The sequence below is a fragment of the Myxocyprinus asiaticus genome, chromosome 32 (assembly GCF_019703515.2).
Source record: "Myxocyprinus asiaticus isolate MX2 ecotype Aquarium Trade chromosome 32, UBuf_Myxa_2, whole genome shotgun sequence".
In the NCBI taxonomy this organism is placed as follows: domain Eukaryota; kingdom Metazoa; phylum Chordata; class Actinopteri; order Cypriniformes; family Catostomidae; genus Myxocyprinus; species Myxocyprinus asiaticus.
The window spans coordinates 33805001-33820824 of record NC_059375.1 but is presented as its reverse complement, the minus strand read 5'-3'; the positions used below and the strand labels follow the sequence as shown (position 1 = coordinate 33820824).

Sequence of the window (15824 nt, the reverse complement as noted above, 5' to 3'; positions counted from 1 at the left end):
CATAAACGGGTCAAACAGGACCCAATCATAACAGTAGGGTTAAGGATCACTGTTAATGCAGGTTCAAACATTCTGAAGTTGGGTGTTGGATTTAGAAGTTTGAAACATTACTGTCATCATCACACTGCCCCAAAAAACACTAACAGGGTTAACATATTGATGCAACAAAACCCAATAACCATTGGAAGCTGGTGTTTTTTAGTGTTTGTTAAGGTAGTGTGAACTAGCCTTTAGTAGATTCAGTCCTTAATTCAAATTGTTTTCATGATTTCATCTCCAGATATTTCTCTCAGGATGCACAAATGAGGAAGTAATTTGATTTCTATAGTTAGGGAGTTCAGATATTTTGTGCTGTTGAGCATAGTTGGGAAATATTCCAGTTAATAGGTGGCACTGTAGTGAAAAAAAATAAATCAATAAAAATAAATCAATAAATAATTAAAAATCTGGAAGCAGTTTTCTGGCTTTCAATGGCCTATTTTGAAGAACAATTATTGTAAACTGAGGATACTCTTGTCTTAGTGACTTTTATGCCTTTCCAAAACTACGCATCAGATGGCTATGATGCAAAATGAGCACACACAATGGAGAGTGTTGTGAAAGATAGAAATAGAGAGAAGACTGTGAAATAGAGGTTGGGTGAAGTGTAAATATGAGTATTCTTTCAAGTCAAACACTAGTACCATTAATATAGATTTTCCTTCCCCTTTGGCTTTTTTTTTTTTTTTTTAATATAATCATCTCATCTTTTTCAGGTTAAATGCAGCTTTGTTCAGGGTGATCAATTAAACGATAAAGAGAAGTTTGGACAGAGACCATCTTATATCTATAGCAGATCTGAAACAGATTAGTAGGCAAAGTGATCTGGCAAATGTAAAAAGCACAAGAGAAAAGAGCGACCAAGTTAGTTCCTTTTTAAAACTATGATTTTAATATTCGGCTATTGCTTCTCAGTACAGAGTTTAGTCCAGCATATTTCAAAGTCAGTAAAACACTCTTGCTTAGTTTCACACATCTCCTGTTCTAAAGATTCAAAGCAGACAAAATAAATTATTGACGGGGTTAATGTATAGAAACCATCAAATGTTAGTACAATCGTCAAGAAAAAATTAATCAAATTAACTAAAATGGTTAATAGCTTACAATTTACATAAGGCACAGAGGCAAAGCAAAAATGACAAACTGAACACCCCAGCAAATAATAACAACTTTTGTAACACTTGCTTTGAGTGAGCTTGGGACCAAATGTTGTTCATTATATCATAATCAAACTGTTTTTTTTAATATTTTCCTATGGAATTATATAATCACGGAAAAAATACAAATATCGAGTGTTTGAAAGTGTTTCTCTCAAATACCAATTTTTTTAATAAGGCATACTTTCGTATCTGGAAATGTGATTTAATGTTATTTCTCACATACAAAATATGATAGAAAAATACATTATAAAATGTTACAATGGTTATAAATAGGACTGTATATTCTCCAATGCAGGGAGCTGCTTGGGTTTGCAAAATAACAAACAAACAAAAAACAAACAATAATAATCAAACCTTGAATGGAGAGTTGCAGTTCATTGGCATTTACAATACACTAAACACTCACTCAAACAATCACCGTAAACACAATGACACACATACTTGCACACACTGACATAATACTGAAATGAAAGAAACGATAAAACCACAAGAAACACAAACAAACAACTCCAGTCCCTTGTCTAACTGACTGGGTAAAAGATCCATGTAAAAACAAATTCCATCTTTGCAGAATTTTTCCTTTAGCAATATCCAGGTTAATAAACAAATTACAAGCAACTGCAAAAACCTCAAACATCTTGCATTTGCTCTGCATAAATATAACCAATATTATTAAAAAAGGAGATGTATCTTCACAAAATCCAGTTATGATAACCACATTGGAAAGTGTAATTCTAGTTTGTTAATAGGCTTTTATTCTCCTCATTCTTCTGTTCTGAAATGGTTTGAAAATTTAACTGGAAGACCAACTGGGGAAATGTATTTAGTCACTTTTAAATGAAAATCATTTGCATAGAAAGGTATGAAGAAATGTGAGATGTCCGTCACAAATATGCTCTTCTGGTAAAATTAAATTCTTCATTAGGGGTCCAACCTGTTATAACCAGTAAAACGTTTTGTGCTAATTAACTCCAAACCTTTATCATTTTTAACCTGCTTAATTGAATAAATGCTCCTTGAAATATACTGTATGTATAGTGAAAAATTTAGAAATTTATGGAAAACACATTTTACCAATAAATAAAAATGGTAATATATAGAAGTGGCAAGTATGTGAACCCTTTGGAATTACCTGCATTCATGTATAAATTTGTCGTAAAATCTGGTTTGATCATCTAAGTTACAATAATGAAAAAACAATCTGTTTTAACTTATATCACACAAATTATTGTAGTGTTCTTGTACATACTGAATACATCATTCAAACATTCACAGTGTAGGTTGGAAAAAGTATGTGAACCCCTAGGCTAATGATGTCAACAAAAGCTAATTAGAGTCAGGAGTTGGCAAACCTGGCATCCCATTAATGAAACAAGATTGGAGGTGTGGGAGGTGCTTTGATTTATAAAAAGCACTCAAACATTTGCAATTACTATTACAAGAAGTATCTGCTGATGTGGACCATGGCAGGACACCACGAATGAAGCCTCTGCTTTCCAACATAAACACTGCTGTGTACCTGAAGTTTTTCAAAGACCACCTTGACCCTCCAGGATGCTACTGGGAAAATGTTTTGTGGACTGATGAAACCATGGTTGAATTGTTTGGGAAGAACACTCAGAACTATGTATGGCGTAAGATCATCACCACATACCAACATGAAAACATCATCTCAACGGTGGAGGGAGCATCATGATTTGGGGTTGCTTTGCTACTTCGTGGCCTGGACCACTTGCCATTATCGAGGGAAAAATTAATTCTCAAGTTTCTCAAGATATCCTACAAGATAATGTCAGGGTGGCTGTGTGCCAGCTGAAGCTGGGTGATGCAACAGAACAATGACCCTAAACATCGAAGTAAATCCACTACAGAATGGCTTAAAAAAAGAAAAGAAAATACTCCTTTTGGAGTGGCCAAGTCAGAGCCCAGACCTTAACCATTAACGATGCTGTGGAATGACCTCAAGAGAGCCATTCACACCAGACATCCTAAGAATATGGCTGAGCTGAAGCAGTTCTGTAAGGTAGAATGGTCCAGAATTCCTTCTGAATGTTGTGCAGGTCTAATCCGCAGCTACCGGAAACGCACGGTTGAGGTTATTACTGCCAACAGTGGATCAATCATTTATTACATCCAAGGGTTCACTTACTTTTTCCACAGCAATAATGGGATGTTTTCAGTACAGACAACAAAGATTATAACTACGTGTTGTTAGCTTAAGCACATTGTGTTTGTCTATACTTGTGAATTTGATGAAGATGAGATCACATTTTATGACCAAATTGATGCAGAAAACCAGCTAATTCCAAAGGGATCACATACTTTTTCTTGCCACTGTATTTTTATTTTTATTTTATTTTTTTAGGACAATTAAGATTATTTTACAGTAGTGTGTCCAAATATTTTACTTTTTTGGCAATTCCTATTTTTCTCAATAGTTATTCTCATTAGGTTCTCATTTCTGTAATATAGTAATACAAAAATAGTAGAATTGTATTTAAAACAGAACAAAAGGCAGTTCAACAAATACTACCATGATGCCCAAATACTTTACAGTTTAAATAACATATTTTTCTGCATTATGGTAATGCGAATTTTGGTGGGAAATGTTCTTAATTGTCATAAATATGATGTAACAAATGCAAGAAATCCTAAAATGTGTTTTCTTTAAGATTTTTAAAAAAATTTATTTCTTGTGATTTTGGTGTGAAATACGGCCAGAACATGACTTGACAAGGTTCGTGCAATTATCCCAAATAATAACAGTTTTACTAATGATGCCCAGTTTGTTGGTGGCTTAATTGCTTGTGTAACAGATGTAGTTATGGATCTATTAATATATTAGAGAGCTTGTACACATACAATATAAAAAACAAACAGATAGCGAGCATAAAGGTCTCAAAATGTAGTCAGAGTAAAACTCTATTAATTACTATTCATAAAGAAAAATAAAATACAATTAAAAAAGAGGGTTAAAAAACTAGTATGAGTGTAATGGCTGCAACTTAGTTCTGTACACCCCTTGTTTTCATTATCATAAAGACGACTTGAAGAGAAATACCTGATATGTTGGCATATAACACACTGATGGACATTCATACTTGTTTGTAATTGATGATGATGTGTAAAATAAGGCACTTGTTTGTTTGATTTTAAAAAAAAGACACCGTTTTGGTCTCTAAAATTTGTCTGTCATTGTAAAGAAATAAACATTGTTTGTTCATCACATTTAAACAATACTGTTTCTGAATACAAAAATGATCACCTGTGAAAAATATATAGTAATTTCCTGTGCAGCACCCTCATATCAAAAAGATATCAATTGATATTCAGTGTTTGTACACTTGTTCATGCGTCTGGATGCATTTCAACAGCTCTACGAATAAAAAGCTGGTAGGCAAGCATGGCTTTTACATCCCTTATGGACATCTGGACCTAGAGGTCAGTTTTAAATAGCTGGTTCCACCAATTATTTACTCAAATGTGTTATTTTGTTTCCAACTCTTCAGGATGGTATGAGAAATATAAGAGACTGTGAGTGCACAAACTAAGAGATTTAAAGTGACAGATCACCCAAAAATGAAATTAATTCTGTCATCATTTACTCACCCTCATGTTGTTCCAAACCCATATGACCGTGATCCACTGAAGAAAGAAAGTCATAGAGGTTTGGAACAACAAAAGATTGAGTAAATGATGACAGAAGTTATCATTTTTGGGACTATACCTTTAAACATAATGCTCAACCATTTATTTTTAAAAATCAATACAAATGTGTGTGTATTTAGTGTGTGAAAGGCTAACAGTGGGGTTTTGCCCAGACAGTGTTATTGCTTTGACACTTCAGTGCAGGCTGAGTAGCCCAGGTCACCTGACCAAGGAGGTCCTCGGTTTTGAGAAGGGGAGCAATTCTGTTCTGCGGGTGGTGGCGTGGGGCCATCACGGCTTCTCGGCTGTGTTAAGCATTTAAAGCTGCTGGGCTCGCTGGCAGGCCGCCAAAACATAGAAGCGAAGGACGAGAGCCAGAGAACTGGTCAGCAGGCAGGCAATGGTCAGGTCATCATTGGGTGAAGAGTTGAGAGCTCAGAGGGTCATTGGTTAGTTGCCGGTGGCGGCTGGGTTGTTAGAGATAAAATGGACAGACAAGAAGGGAAACGAAAAAAAAAAGGAGACACAAAACGGACACAAAAGAAAAAAGATAGAGAAGGAGATTAGTTTCAGCTAGTGATGGTTGGATGACAATATGACATTACTAATTACAGCTACTTTAAGAGAGAAATGCTCAACATCTATATCAGGACAATTCAGCTCTGGTTCTGAAGGGCCAAGGTCCTGCAGAGTTTAGCTACCCTAACCGTGCTTATTAGGGTTGGAACTAAACTCTGGAGGACAGTGGCCCTCCCGGACTGGAGTTGAACATCCCTGGACTACGTTAAGACAGCAAAATCATGAAGGCCTCATGATTTTGCCCCAGAACCCATCTCCCAGGTGAAAATGGTTAAAGAAGCAAAGAGGCAAATCAATTACAAAGTAATTACAAATCAAACTAACAGCACTTAATAGTTAGTAGCAGTCAATAGTGTTTGGGTAATTGGAAAAACTGACGGCAAGGCGTAAAGGCATATCTATCCAGGATTAAGAGATGCAAATACATAGAGGAACAATCCTCAGACTGCTATTAAGCATTAGAGTGCTGGTTCAATTCAAAGCCACAAAGCTGCTAGAGATAATTATATGGATTCATGAGTAGTTACAGAGATGTGATTGAGGAAAAACCCAGAGAAGAGAGAGCGATATTCTAACCAGAAAGAATTCTACACAATACAAAAACTGTTTTTCTGTTTTTTTTTTTTGTACTCAAATTTTATTGGCTTTAAAATTTAACTATTTACAAAAAAAAAAAAAAAAAAAAAAAAATACAGATTGCTAATAAAACAATGATATTTCAGGGCTATAACAACACTAACACAAGAAAACAATTAGAAAGACAAATCTACTTGTTTCGCAAGCTGATAAACTCTTAGCCTATAGCTTATAAGACAGTGTCTCATGACTGTCACAGGTATGAAATCCTAAAAAGAATAAAGTACCCCTCTTAGGGAAAAATAACATGGCATTGTTCTCTAAGCCTACATTTTTACTAGTATAAATTCCCTATTCATTTACAAATACAATAAAATTTCATAAATGTTTTTGCTTTATAGTTAAAACATATTGCTTTTCATAAAACTAATCTTCAAAAGATCCCACATATGATAACTATGTTCTTTTCCATACATTTGAAATAAAAAAAAAAGAAGCTTGCTGCAAAACATCAAACAAGAAACAAACAAACCAAAAATGGAATATTTCTTCTGTTTATCTGTTGTTGTGCTAACAGGCTAGCCTAGTGTGTGACCATCCTGCTTTGATAAACATCTTAACATCTCATGAGGTTTTACCGTTTTGTTTTTTTTACTCATTTCACTTCGCTCTGTCTGAGTGTCATAGACTAGGAGCTGGTGATTTCAAATCTTCAGTGCAAACTATTTGTGCCATATTTCTACGACGAGGAATTTCTTGAATGGAAAGTTTAAGTGATCATAAACACTCCATAACACCTGAATAATGCCTGGATTATGCACTGAGCAAAAATATGTTCAGGCAGTGTATATGATGACTTGCCTTTTCAAACAAGTTTAACCTTCATAATTGTCTAGTCTGTCTTATGTGACACTACCCAAACCAAGTGCTAGGAATTTTTCATCCTATACCCTGAACATTATCGTCAACATTTCTCAAATCTCAAAAGAGACCAGTTACATTTCAAAAGAATGGAAGGGGAGATCCCTTAAAGGGAAAGTTTACCCAAAAATGAAAATTCAGTCATCGTTCTGTCATCTTCATGTCTTTCATTAGCCGTATTATATGCGAGCAACAAAAAGGAGTTATTTATAGCAAAATGTCCAAGGTGCCCTTTTCCTCACAATGAAAGTCAATGGTGACCATGGCTGTCAAGCAAGACTTTAAGTGAATAACAACTTAAATTTAATTCTGTTTCTCACATAAAGCTAGAGTATGGCTTCAGAAAGATTGTAATACAGTGCATGAGTCATTTGGACTACTTTTATGATGCTTTTATGGTGTTTTTGTCCTTTTTGAAGCTCAACAGTCCCTGGTCACCACCCACTTTTAGTATATGGAAGAGAGCAGTGTGAACACACTTATAGGGTGGATTGCACCATTAAGGATTAAATTAAGAGTTTAGTGCCAACCCAGTGTTTGTTGATCCAAGGTTTATTTTATTTCAAGTTGTGAAACTTAATTTTAAATACGTTTGAACAAAACAGAAATTAAAAGTTTTAACCTGTGATAAAAACATTCACCTTGGATTAATTTTGTCTGCCATGATGGATTCTGAACCTAGCTGTATACCGTTAGTATGGTCTACTACTAGTCAACAACTTGAAAGCACGCATCATGGCCGACAGCCATAATAAACATAGGCTAAATATTATAATTAACATCTCCCAGAGGGCCAATGGCACATCCACTTTTCGACTGCCCAGTCATTCATGTTTAACTGTAGGTCGTTTTTCTTTATTTTTACTTAAAATTTAAAGATACAAGTTTTAAATTAATTCCTAACTGAGATTAAAATCAGAGTTCAAGTAATGGAGCAACTGGTTTAAAGTTAATCTAGATTAACTGTAACATTTAAACCAGGATCAAAATGATGGTTTAAATGTAACCCTGATTATTTTTAGGTTTAGGTGCAACAGGATGATCAGGTAAATCTTGATTTAATCTCAATTTAAGGTAAATCCTTATTGGTGCAAACCACCCTAAAATCTCTACTTGTGTGTTCAATGTAATAAATAAAGTCAAACTGGTTTGAAATGACACAAATGAAGGTGAGTAAATGACAGAACTTTCATTCTTGGTTGAACTATCCCTTTAAAACTTCATCAGCTAACGGCATCTTCAATGTCCAGCTCTTTTCAGGAACCTTTTACAAATGCTCAAAGATTTTTCTAATGCTTTAGGTAGTAAGTCAGACAAGACAGATTTGACTTTTTGTTCAATTTCACAATTGTTATGCATTAAATTGGTCAGTCATATTGGTCTATTAAATGATGACTTGTTAAGGACTTATGGGTGTAAAATTCACTTACATTGATCAGTAGATTCTCACATTTACAGTTTTTTCAGGAGTCATAGTGATTAGCCTATATATACAGTTTTGGCACATACATGTTTTTTTTAACATGAGATTAATATCAGTTTCATTACAGAGCAGTCTTAAAAGCTGATACTGTAATTCCCTTAGATTTAGTTTATTTTTTATTTAAGAGATTTGAAAGATTTTGAGATGAATATGCTCAATGTTTCTGGCCACAAACATATTACTTTTACCCTAAACGATAACAATCAATCGATCTATACATAAAAACTGCAGTAAAAAGGTATAAATAAAAAAATATGTAGAATGAAAATAAAAATCAAACAGTACGAGTACTAAAGAATGCATTATGAAAAAAATGCATTACAAATGATGAGGGAAAAAACGTAGAGTTTGACAAAATCAAAGTATGCACTGAACTACAGCCATAAACAGCTTATAACAGGCCTGAAGTAATAGTCAATACTGAATTTGCTCAATAAATACAGTTAAGCATACTTCTATCTGTAAATTGGAAGAAACATGCATTGCATTATAGTTTCACCCTTTTTTAAACTGTATTTATGCTGATCAGTTTAGTTTGGACCACAATAAATATGTTTTGTATGTTATTTTCATATCAGATGAGTTAAATAAAAACTTGGCTCCAAATCCTAAACTTGTAAAGTTTTTCCCCATTATTCACAAGGCAAAATTTCAAACTTGTTTCTTTGAAAGCTGCCAAAACAATGTTTCAATGGAACAGAATGGCAAAAAGGAAGTTGAAAAGAAATTGGACACTAATGCACTTAAGCGACACAATTATCTGAAAAAATTAAATATTACACCAAAATCGAGAATGGAATGACAAATGAGGAAAACAATCAGGTTAGCTCCATCACCCTTCATTGACTATGAGCCCAAAGGCCATCACAATGTCATCAGTGTAACAGAGCACAGTCTATTTTACGCCATAAATGTTCTGTGGCAACAAAAGTAGTTGTTTTATATCTTTTTAGATACATACTTTCCAACACTTAGCTTTAGATCATGTTTGTCTTATCACATAATGCATTTAAGTGCTGAAGTTATTTAGGTCACAATAAATCTCAGAGCTTGGAATGTTGTCATAAGCCATCACAGGTTGTTATGACCTATTATGAATAAATTATAATTTTTTTATGTACAGTATGATTTTTTTTTTTAATCTTTGCTTCAGTGACCTCAAGAACATGCTCAGAATATAATGAGTAAGCTGATAACACTTACAGTTTCAATGCATTACCAGGATGGCAGGTTTAATGAGTAAATGAACCCTGGTCAGTCCCACTGGTATATAACTCACATGACAACAGCATCAAAGCACAACTTACAAATGATGCTGGGATGATTTGTATGTTCGGCAGGTTAAAAGTGAATATAAAGGATTCCTCTCTTTGTATTGAATGAGATGCAATGAAAAAGACAAGTGTAATCAGCATACCCAAGAAGATAAAACACATCTGTACACGCAAACACACACACATACACACTGCACAGCTTGAACACTGGAGCTAAACTAACCTCGTTCTGCGGTCACTACCCTTTGGTAAGGATGGACGCGCATATCCTGCCTTCGTACTTTAGTAGTCACTGCACCTGCTCAAAGCGCAACATTGCCAACAAAACAAAAATTAACATCAGATTATTCATTAAAATTCATTAAAACTACATCACACTTCACAAAAAGGCCTGTAAGACCAAATTACAAGGCACAAGTGATATTTCCTCTTTAACAATTCCAAGGGCCCCATTATAGTAAAATTTCATCATATGCTGTCGCCCGTTGACAAATTCTCATTACTGTAATTCTAAGTATTTCCATAAAAACACAACTTTTTAATGCTTTAAATTAAACCATGACCATAGAGCCCTTGTATTCCACCTAACAAATAATTCTTAACATACTATATGCCTCAGGTCATTTGAATTCACTACAAGCTATTTCATTTGTAGAACGTTTTTCACAAGCAAGTTATAGTAGCAATAATACTGATCACTCTCTAAATATCTAAGATACAGTTGCAGGAAAATAAGTAATACAAATATTTCAAGCTAAACAAATATAGATTACATTTCAAACAGAGGAATGTAATAAAGGCTTAATTATCAGTATTTTTCTTAAAATATCAATTTTTAATAAGTCAAAAACAGTTAAGACTAGTGTAAACATTAGTAATAAACTTTAGTCTTTCGTTTCTGAAAAATTAAATCAGTTTCTTCATTTGCTGTTTTTTTGTTCCAAGGCAGCTGTAAAGCAAAGCATTTTTTTAACACTCGTATGGGTTGTAGACTGTTAAACCTCTGAGCATTACTAGCCTTTTGTTGGGAAAGCCATACCTACAAGGACAAGACAGAATGCTGGAGTTAGTCCACCAGATCTCTGAGCATATGAGGAAAAATATTGTACTCCAAATAGGAGTGTGCAGTATAAACTAGATCATATATCATGGTATGAGTAATTTTATTTCACAGTAACAGTATATATCAGGATATTGTAATTTTTTCAGGGAATTCATGAAAAATGAAATGATATATTAGGGGTGGGTAAAAATATAGATTTTCCAATGTATCGCGATCTTCATTTGAAAGATCTCGATATCGATTCTTAATTCCCAAGATCGATCTTTTACACTATGCGCAGCCCACCACACAATGAGAGGAAATCACTTGCATTTGCAACCAAATTTCACGTTATGCGACTAAAAATGTATACATTTGGCAACTGGCTGGTAAATGTTTAGATTTCACTCATAGTGAATGAATTGTGTAGTACAATAATGGAGTATTCAGCAGCAAGATCCTTTCATCGTGTTGAGAGTAAAGGTTGTTCCGTGTAATAGGTGTCCAAAAAAAAGATATCTACGTGACCCATTTGTCATTGAATAATGTCTTTTTTAATACCCTTTCTGTTCTTTGCAGCCAGATATTGAACAAAAACAACAAAAAATAAATATTTAATTCGAATCATGAATGGCACAGATGAGATAAAGCCATTCGAGTCTCTCTTGTTAACCTGCACTTTACAGACGCTCTTTACAGAAATGCCGGCTTTCTTAAAGAAACAGTACCGGTTTTTGGCACGTGTTTAACTAATTAAATGTAAATACTTGTAAATAGTACAAATTATGCAATTAAACAATAAACATGTAGCAAAATATAATATCATATTTACTGATTTAAAAAATAAATAAAAATGTGACCAAAATTATTTAAAACAAATAAAATATAATTTGTAAAATTAATATTTTCATAATGTACCTACTTAGAAGGTTAACAGCATTAGCTGGGGGAGAATTTCTTTTATATGTATGCAAAAGGGACATCATAACTGAAATATACCCATCTGAATTGATATTCAATCGACTCGAAATCAGAATTTAATTGAATCGAGAGCTTGTGAATCAGAATCGAATCGGGAAATCTGTGTCAATACCCTGCCCTATTATATATTAAATAACCTTGCGGTTATGCATATTTTTGCATAGTCCAGTGAATGGAATATTTTTCATATAAAAGATACTTCATGTCATTTGATTACGTTCTCATTTTATTTGGAACTCAATGGATGCAAACCAAATAATACGATTATTCATAACAAATGAATGATAATCTGGCATCAGTGCACAAGCAGCTTCACATTATGTAACACTCGAGTTAAAAACAAAAGATTTAAAACTAATATTATTAAGCAGATAGTTCCAAACTTTCGTCTCTAAATTCTGATTGGATTAGCCATATCTGAAGCTGTAGTAAAACAGCCAATAAACAACAAAAATCTGCTTTGTGTTACAGTTCTTAAAAGGAATATTCCGGGTTCAATACAAGTTAAGATCACTCAACAAAATTTGTGGCAGAATGTTGATTGCCATAAAAATTCATTTCGACTCGTCCCTCCTTTTCTTTAAAAAAAGCTACAGACAGCTAAGTTTACAGACACTTAGGGAAGTGAATGGGGCCAATCCGTAAACGTTAAAATACCGTTTCAAAAGTATAGTCACAAGATGTAAACAATATGCATATTAACATGATTTAAGATTGATAAAATTGCTTACTAACCTTTTGTGTAAAGTTATATCCAATTTTACAACTTCGTTGCCATGATGACCTAATGGCGAAAAAACCCTGTAATCCCACAAAAACGATTTAAACAACTTTACAGCTCAAATAATATACAAGTTTTAACAGAAGAATAAATGTAAGTGCTTTTATGAAATTATAAGCTTGACATTTCTGCCTTTAAACCCTCCAAAAATTGCCCCTCATTCACTTCCATTGCAAGTACCTCACTGTGACCTCGATTTTTGCTTTTTTTGTGTGTGTGGTAATCATCATTATGCCATGAGTGTTGTCGATTGAGCTCAGCTTGTATTGAATCTGGAATATTCCTTTATGAAGTTCCACCTTTTCTTGACTATTTTTCATTTTATTTTCATATATATATATATATATATATATATATATATATATATATATATATATATATATATATATATACACACACACACACACACACACACACACACACACACCATCATACCACACAGCCCTAACTCCAAATTCTGCTAAAGGCATAGTTCACCCCAAAATGAAAATTCTGTAATCATTTACACCCTCATGCTGTTCCAAACCCATATGACTTTCTTTCTTCCACAAAATACAAAAGGAGATTAGGTGGAATGTTACCATTAACTTTCACTGCATTTTTTTTTCCTATACAATAAAAGTGAATGGTGACTGAGGCTGTCCGTCCCTAACATTTTGTCTAACAAAAGAAACAAAGAAAGTCATACCTTTTGGATAAAAGTGAGTAAATGACAACATAATAAAAACATTTTGGGTAAACTATCCCTTTTAATGCATAATCTACACAATACCTTTAAAGAAGAAACACTCAAAACTCACCTAAAACACCACTGGAGTCAATGGGATATTCGAGGATGGAGGTTGCAGGGGCGAGGGTGTAGGGGTAGTCGTAGGGTGCATAGATGATGCCTGACTCAGGGGTCTGGGGTACGAGGGTCGCGTGGTGGGGCGTGCCTGTGGGCATGATGGCGGAGGTCTGGATCTGTCGGATGAGGGGCATGAGGGTTGGGGTAGCAGGTGCAGGGTTACGAAGAGCTGCATTGGGCATCACCGGGGAGGGGCCTGTGAGGATGCGGGGAGCTTGTGCGGTGGCGGCCAAGGAGAAAGCCAAGGCCTCTAAATAGAGTGAGACGCACAAGAGCAAATATTAGGTCCAAATAAATCTCTAATCCTTCCCATACATTTTTGGAATTTGGAAAGTACAGGCAACTGTTGTGTAGAGTGACATGAATTTTCAAATGTTTCCCAATTAATGAGGTCATAAAAATGGCATGCATAATAATTATAAAAGAATAAGCAATGAATTAGCTATTTAAAGTAGTTATAGATGGAGTATAGCATGTCACTCTGTAGGACATCAACATTCCCAAACTATTTTAAACATATTTTAGTATTTTTAACTATCCATATGTTTGTATATCAATTCATCTATAAGAACAGACAAGCAACAGCAAGCATTTGAGGGCTGAAAGCGTTGTTGCGCTAAAAAATGCTAGATGCAGCCCAACAAACAGAACAGTGTTTTTAATCTGACACAGCATTTAAAAACGGTGAGATAAGGCACAACAGTCAAAGATGTTGGTCCGGTGCATGTTTCTATAGAAAAACTATTTACAAAAACTGCCCATACAGATTAAAAATGCATTGAAAAAGGTCCCTTATGCATTACATGTTCTAAAACCAAAGAGGTCAAATTATGAAAGTAATGTAAAAAAAGGAAATTACTTAAAATAAATAAATAAATAAATAAAGAAAGAAAAAAAAAGAAAAAGAAAAAGAAAAAAAGAGATGGCTATAGAAGGGGAATAGAGACTGTACAGGTGAACAGAGGCTGGTGATGTCGTTCTTACGTGACTTGACATTGGCGTCTCTGTATGTGCCGTTGAGGATGGCCAGCTCCATCAGCTGCATTTTCTTCAAGCTGTCTTCACCTTCCGCCTGCACACACACAAGAAACAACATTTACTATAAAAGAAAACAGTTAGGAATAATTTCACGCACTGTTTAGCTTGTTTATTAATAGTGGTCGTCCAATAAAGGTTTTTCAATGGCAGATGATGATAATATCTAGAGAGCAGAGTTGCCAATAGCCGATATATATATAAAACAACTGAGACATTCACAAAATTGCTGAAATTACATGAATACTTTATTTACACAACATATGGTTGGAAATATACTGCCAGCCTGGTCAATGGATAATAAACATTATCTGTTTTCAAATTTCTTTGAATTTTGAACCAACTGACAACTGTTAAAGTCATTTGTATCCTTCAAATTGAGAAGTCCATATAAACTGTCATAGATCATAGTATCTATACTCAGTCAGTTGAACTGCTGTCCTAATTGTTGCGGTAAAGTGGGGCGATAGGGATGCTAAGGCTTCAAGCTTGCTAACAACCAGCGGATGATTTACTCTGCCACTGTTCAAACAAGCCAGCCCCAAAGAGCAAAGAGGTTAAAGCAACAGATCGCATTACCCTCAACGGCCGGTGCTGGGATCAACGCCTGTCCTCTCTGCTTTCATTCTCAACACTCTACATCGGTACTATCTTACAAACTTTCCCCTCTCAATTCACTTCACGTCTTCTGAAGTGGTCAGTACTGCACGTAACTGAATGATGATTTTTGCAAGTGAATAATGAAGTTCCATCTAAATCCTTCTATTTTTTACTGATCATTTATCTGTTAATGCTAATAAAGTTAAACTGAAATGACGGCATTGACAGCATAAACATTTCCAGCTGTGAGAAGCACAAAAAGGGAAAGATCAGCAACTAAGTTTCATCAAGCTCCTGGACTGAAAAGTTTGATTAGAGAGCGGGTCAGGAAAGAGCACGGCAAACAGTCCACAGAATAATATGAACTATGTCAGCAAGCGGAGTAGCGAAAGAAAAGCAGGGCTTTTCAAAATGGGATCAGTGTGTGTGTATGTGTGTGTGTGTGTGTACACACATCACTTTTTTCTCTGCTTACTTTGCAGAGATCTGCCAGACAAATGACTGAAGCTTGTGAATATCCACTACTAGTCAGAGTCTGTGTATTAGGGATCATTATCATTGCTAGAATTTGATGACAATGTAACTAGATTTTTGTGGATCAAGATTTTAAGTTTAAATTTAAATGAATGCATAAGGGAAAGTGTATATAAAGTGTATTTATAAACACATTTCTTTTTCACTTGACTGATTCATTCAGGCCAAAAGACAAAAACATTAAAGTTGGCATGAAATCAAAATTAACTCTTTTATTTTATTAATGCATGTTACTAGTCTTATTATGAAGGATTAATCCACGCATATTTGCTATTATATATTTTTTTTTCAATTTACCTCGTAATCTTGAATCAAAATGACATA

At 34.5% G+C, this 15824-nt stretch overlaps 1 protein-coding gene across 6 annotated transcripts in view; it reads right to left on the bottom strand.

Moving 5' to 3' along the window:
* Positions 1 to 908: 908 nt before the first annotated feature.
* The window catches only part of qki2 (QKI, KH domain containing, RNA binding 2), a 54265-nt gene continuing 39349 nt past the window's right edge, over positions 909 to 15824 (bottom strand). The window contains exons 5-9 of one of the 6 annotated variants that reach the window (XR_007894284.1): positions 14316 to 14403; positions 13285 to 13581; positions 12439 to 12504; positions 9904 to 9978; positions 909 to 5314 (exon numbers count right to left, since the gene is read on the bottom strand). Coding sequence is in view for 4 of the 6 variants with exons in the window: in XM_051667205.1 (XP_051523165.1) it covers positions 5298 to 5314; positions 9904 to 9978; positions 13285 to 13581; positions 14316 to 14403 (477 nt within the window). In the remaining 2 variants the exon portion in view is untranslated. Of the gene's footprint in view, positions 5315 to 8504; positions 10720 to 12438; positions 12505 to 13284; positions 13582 to 14315; positions 14404 to 15824 lie in introns of those variants that run through there. The other 5 variants (XR_007894283.1, XM_051667205.1, XM_051667208.1 and 2 more) reach the window with 5 other exon arrangements.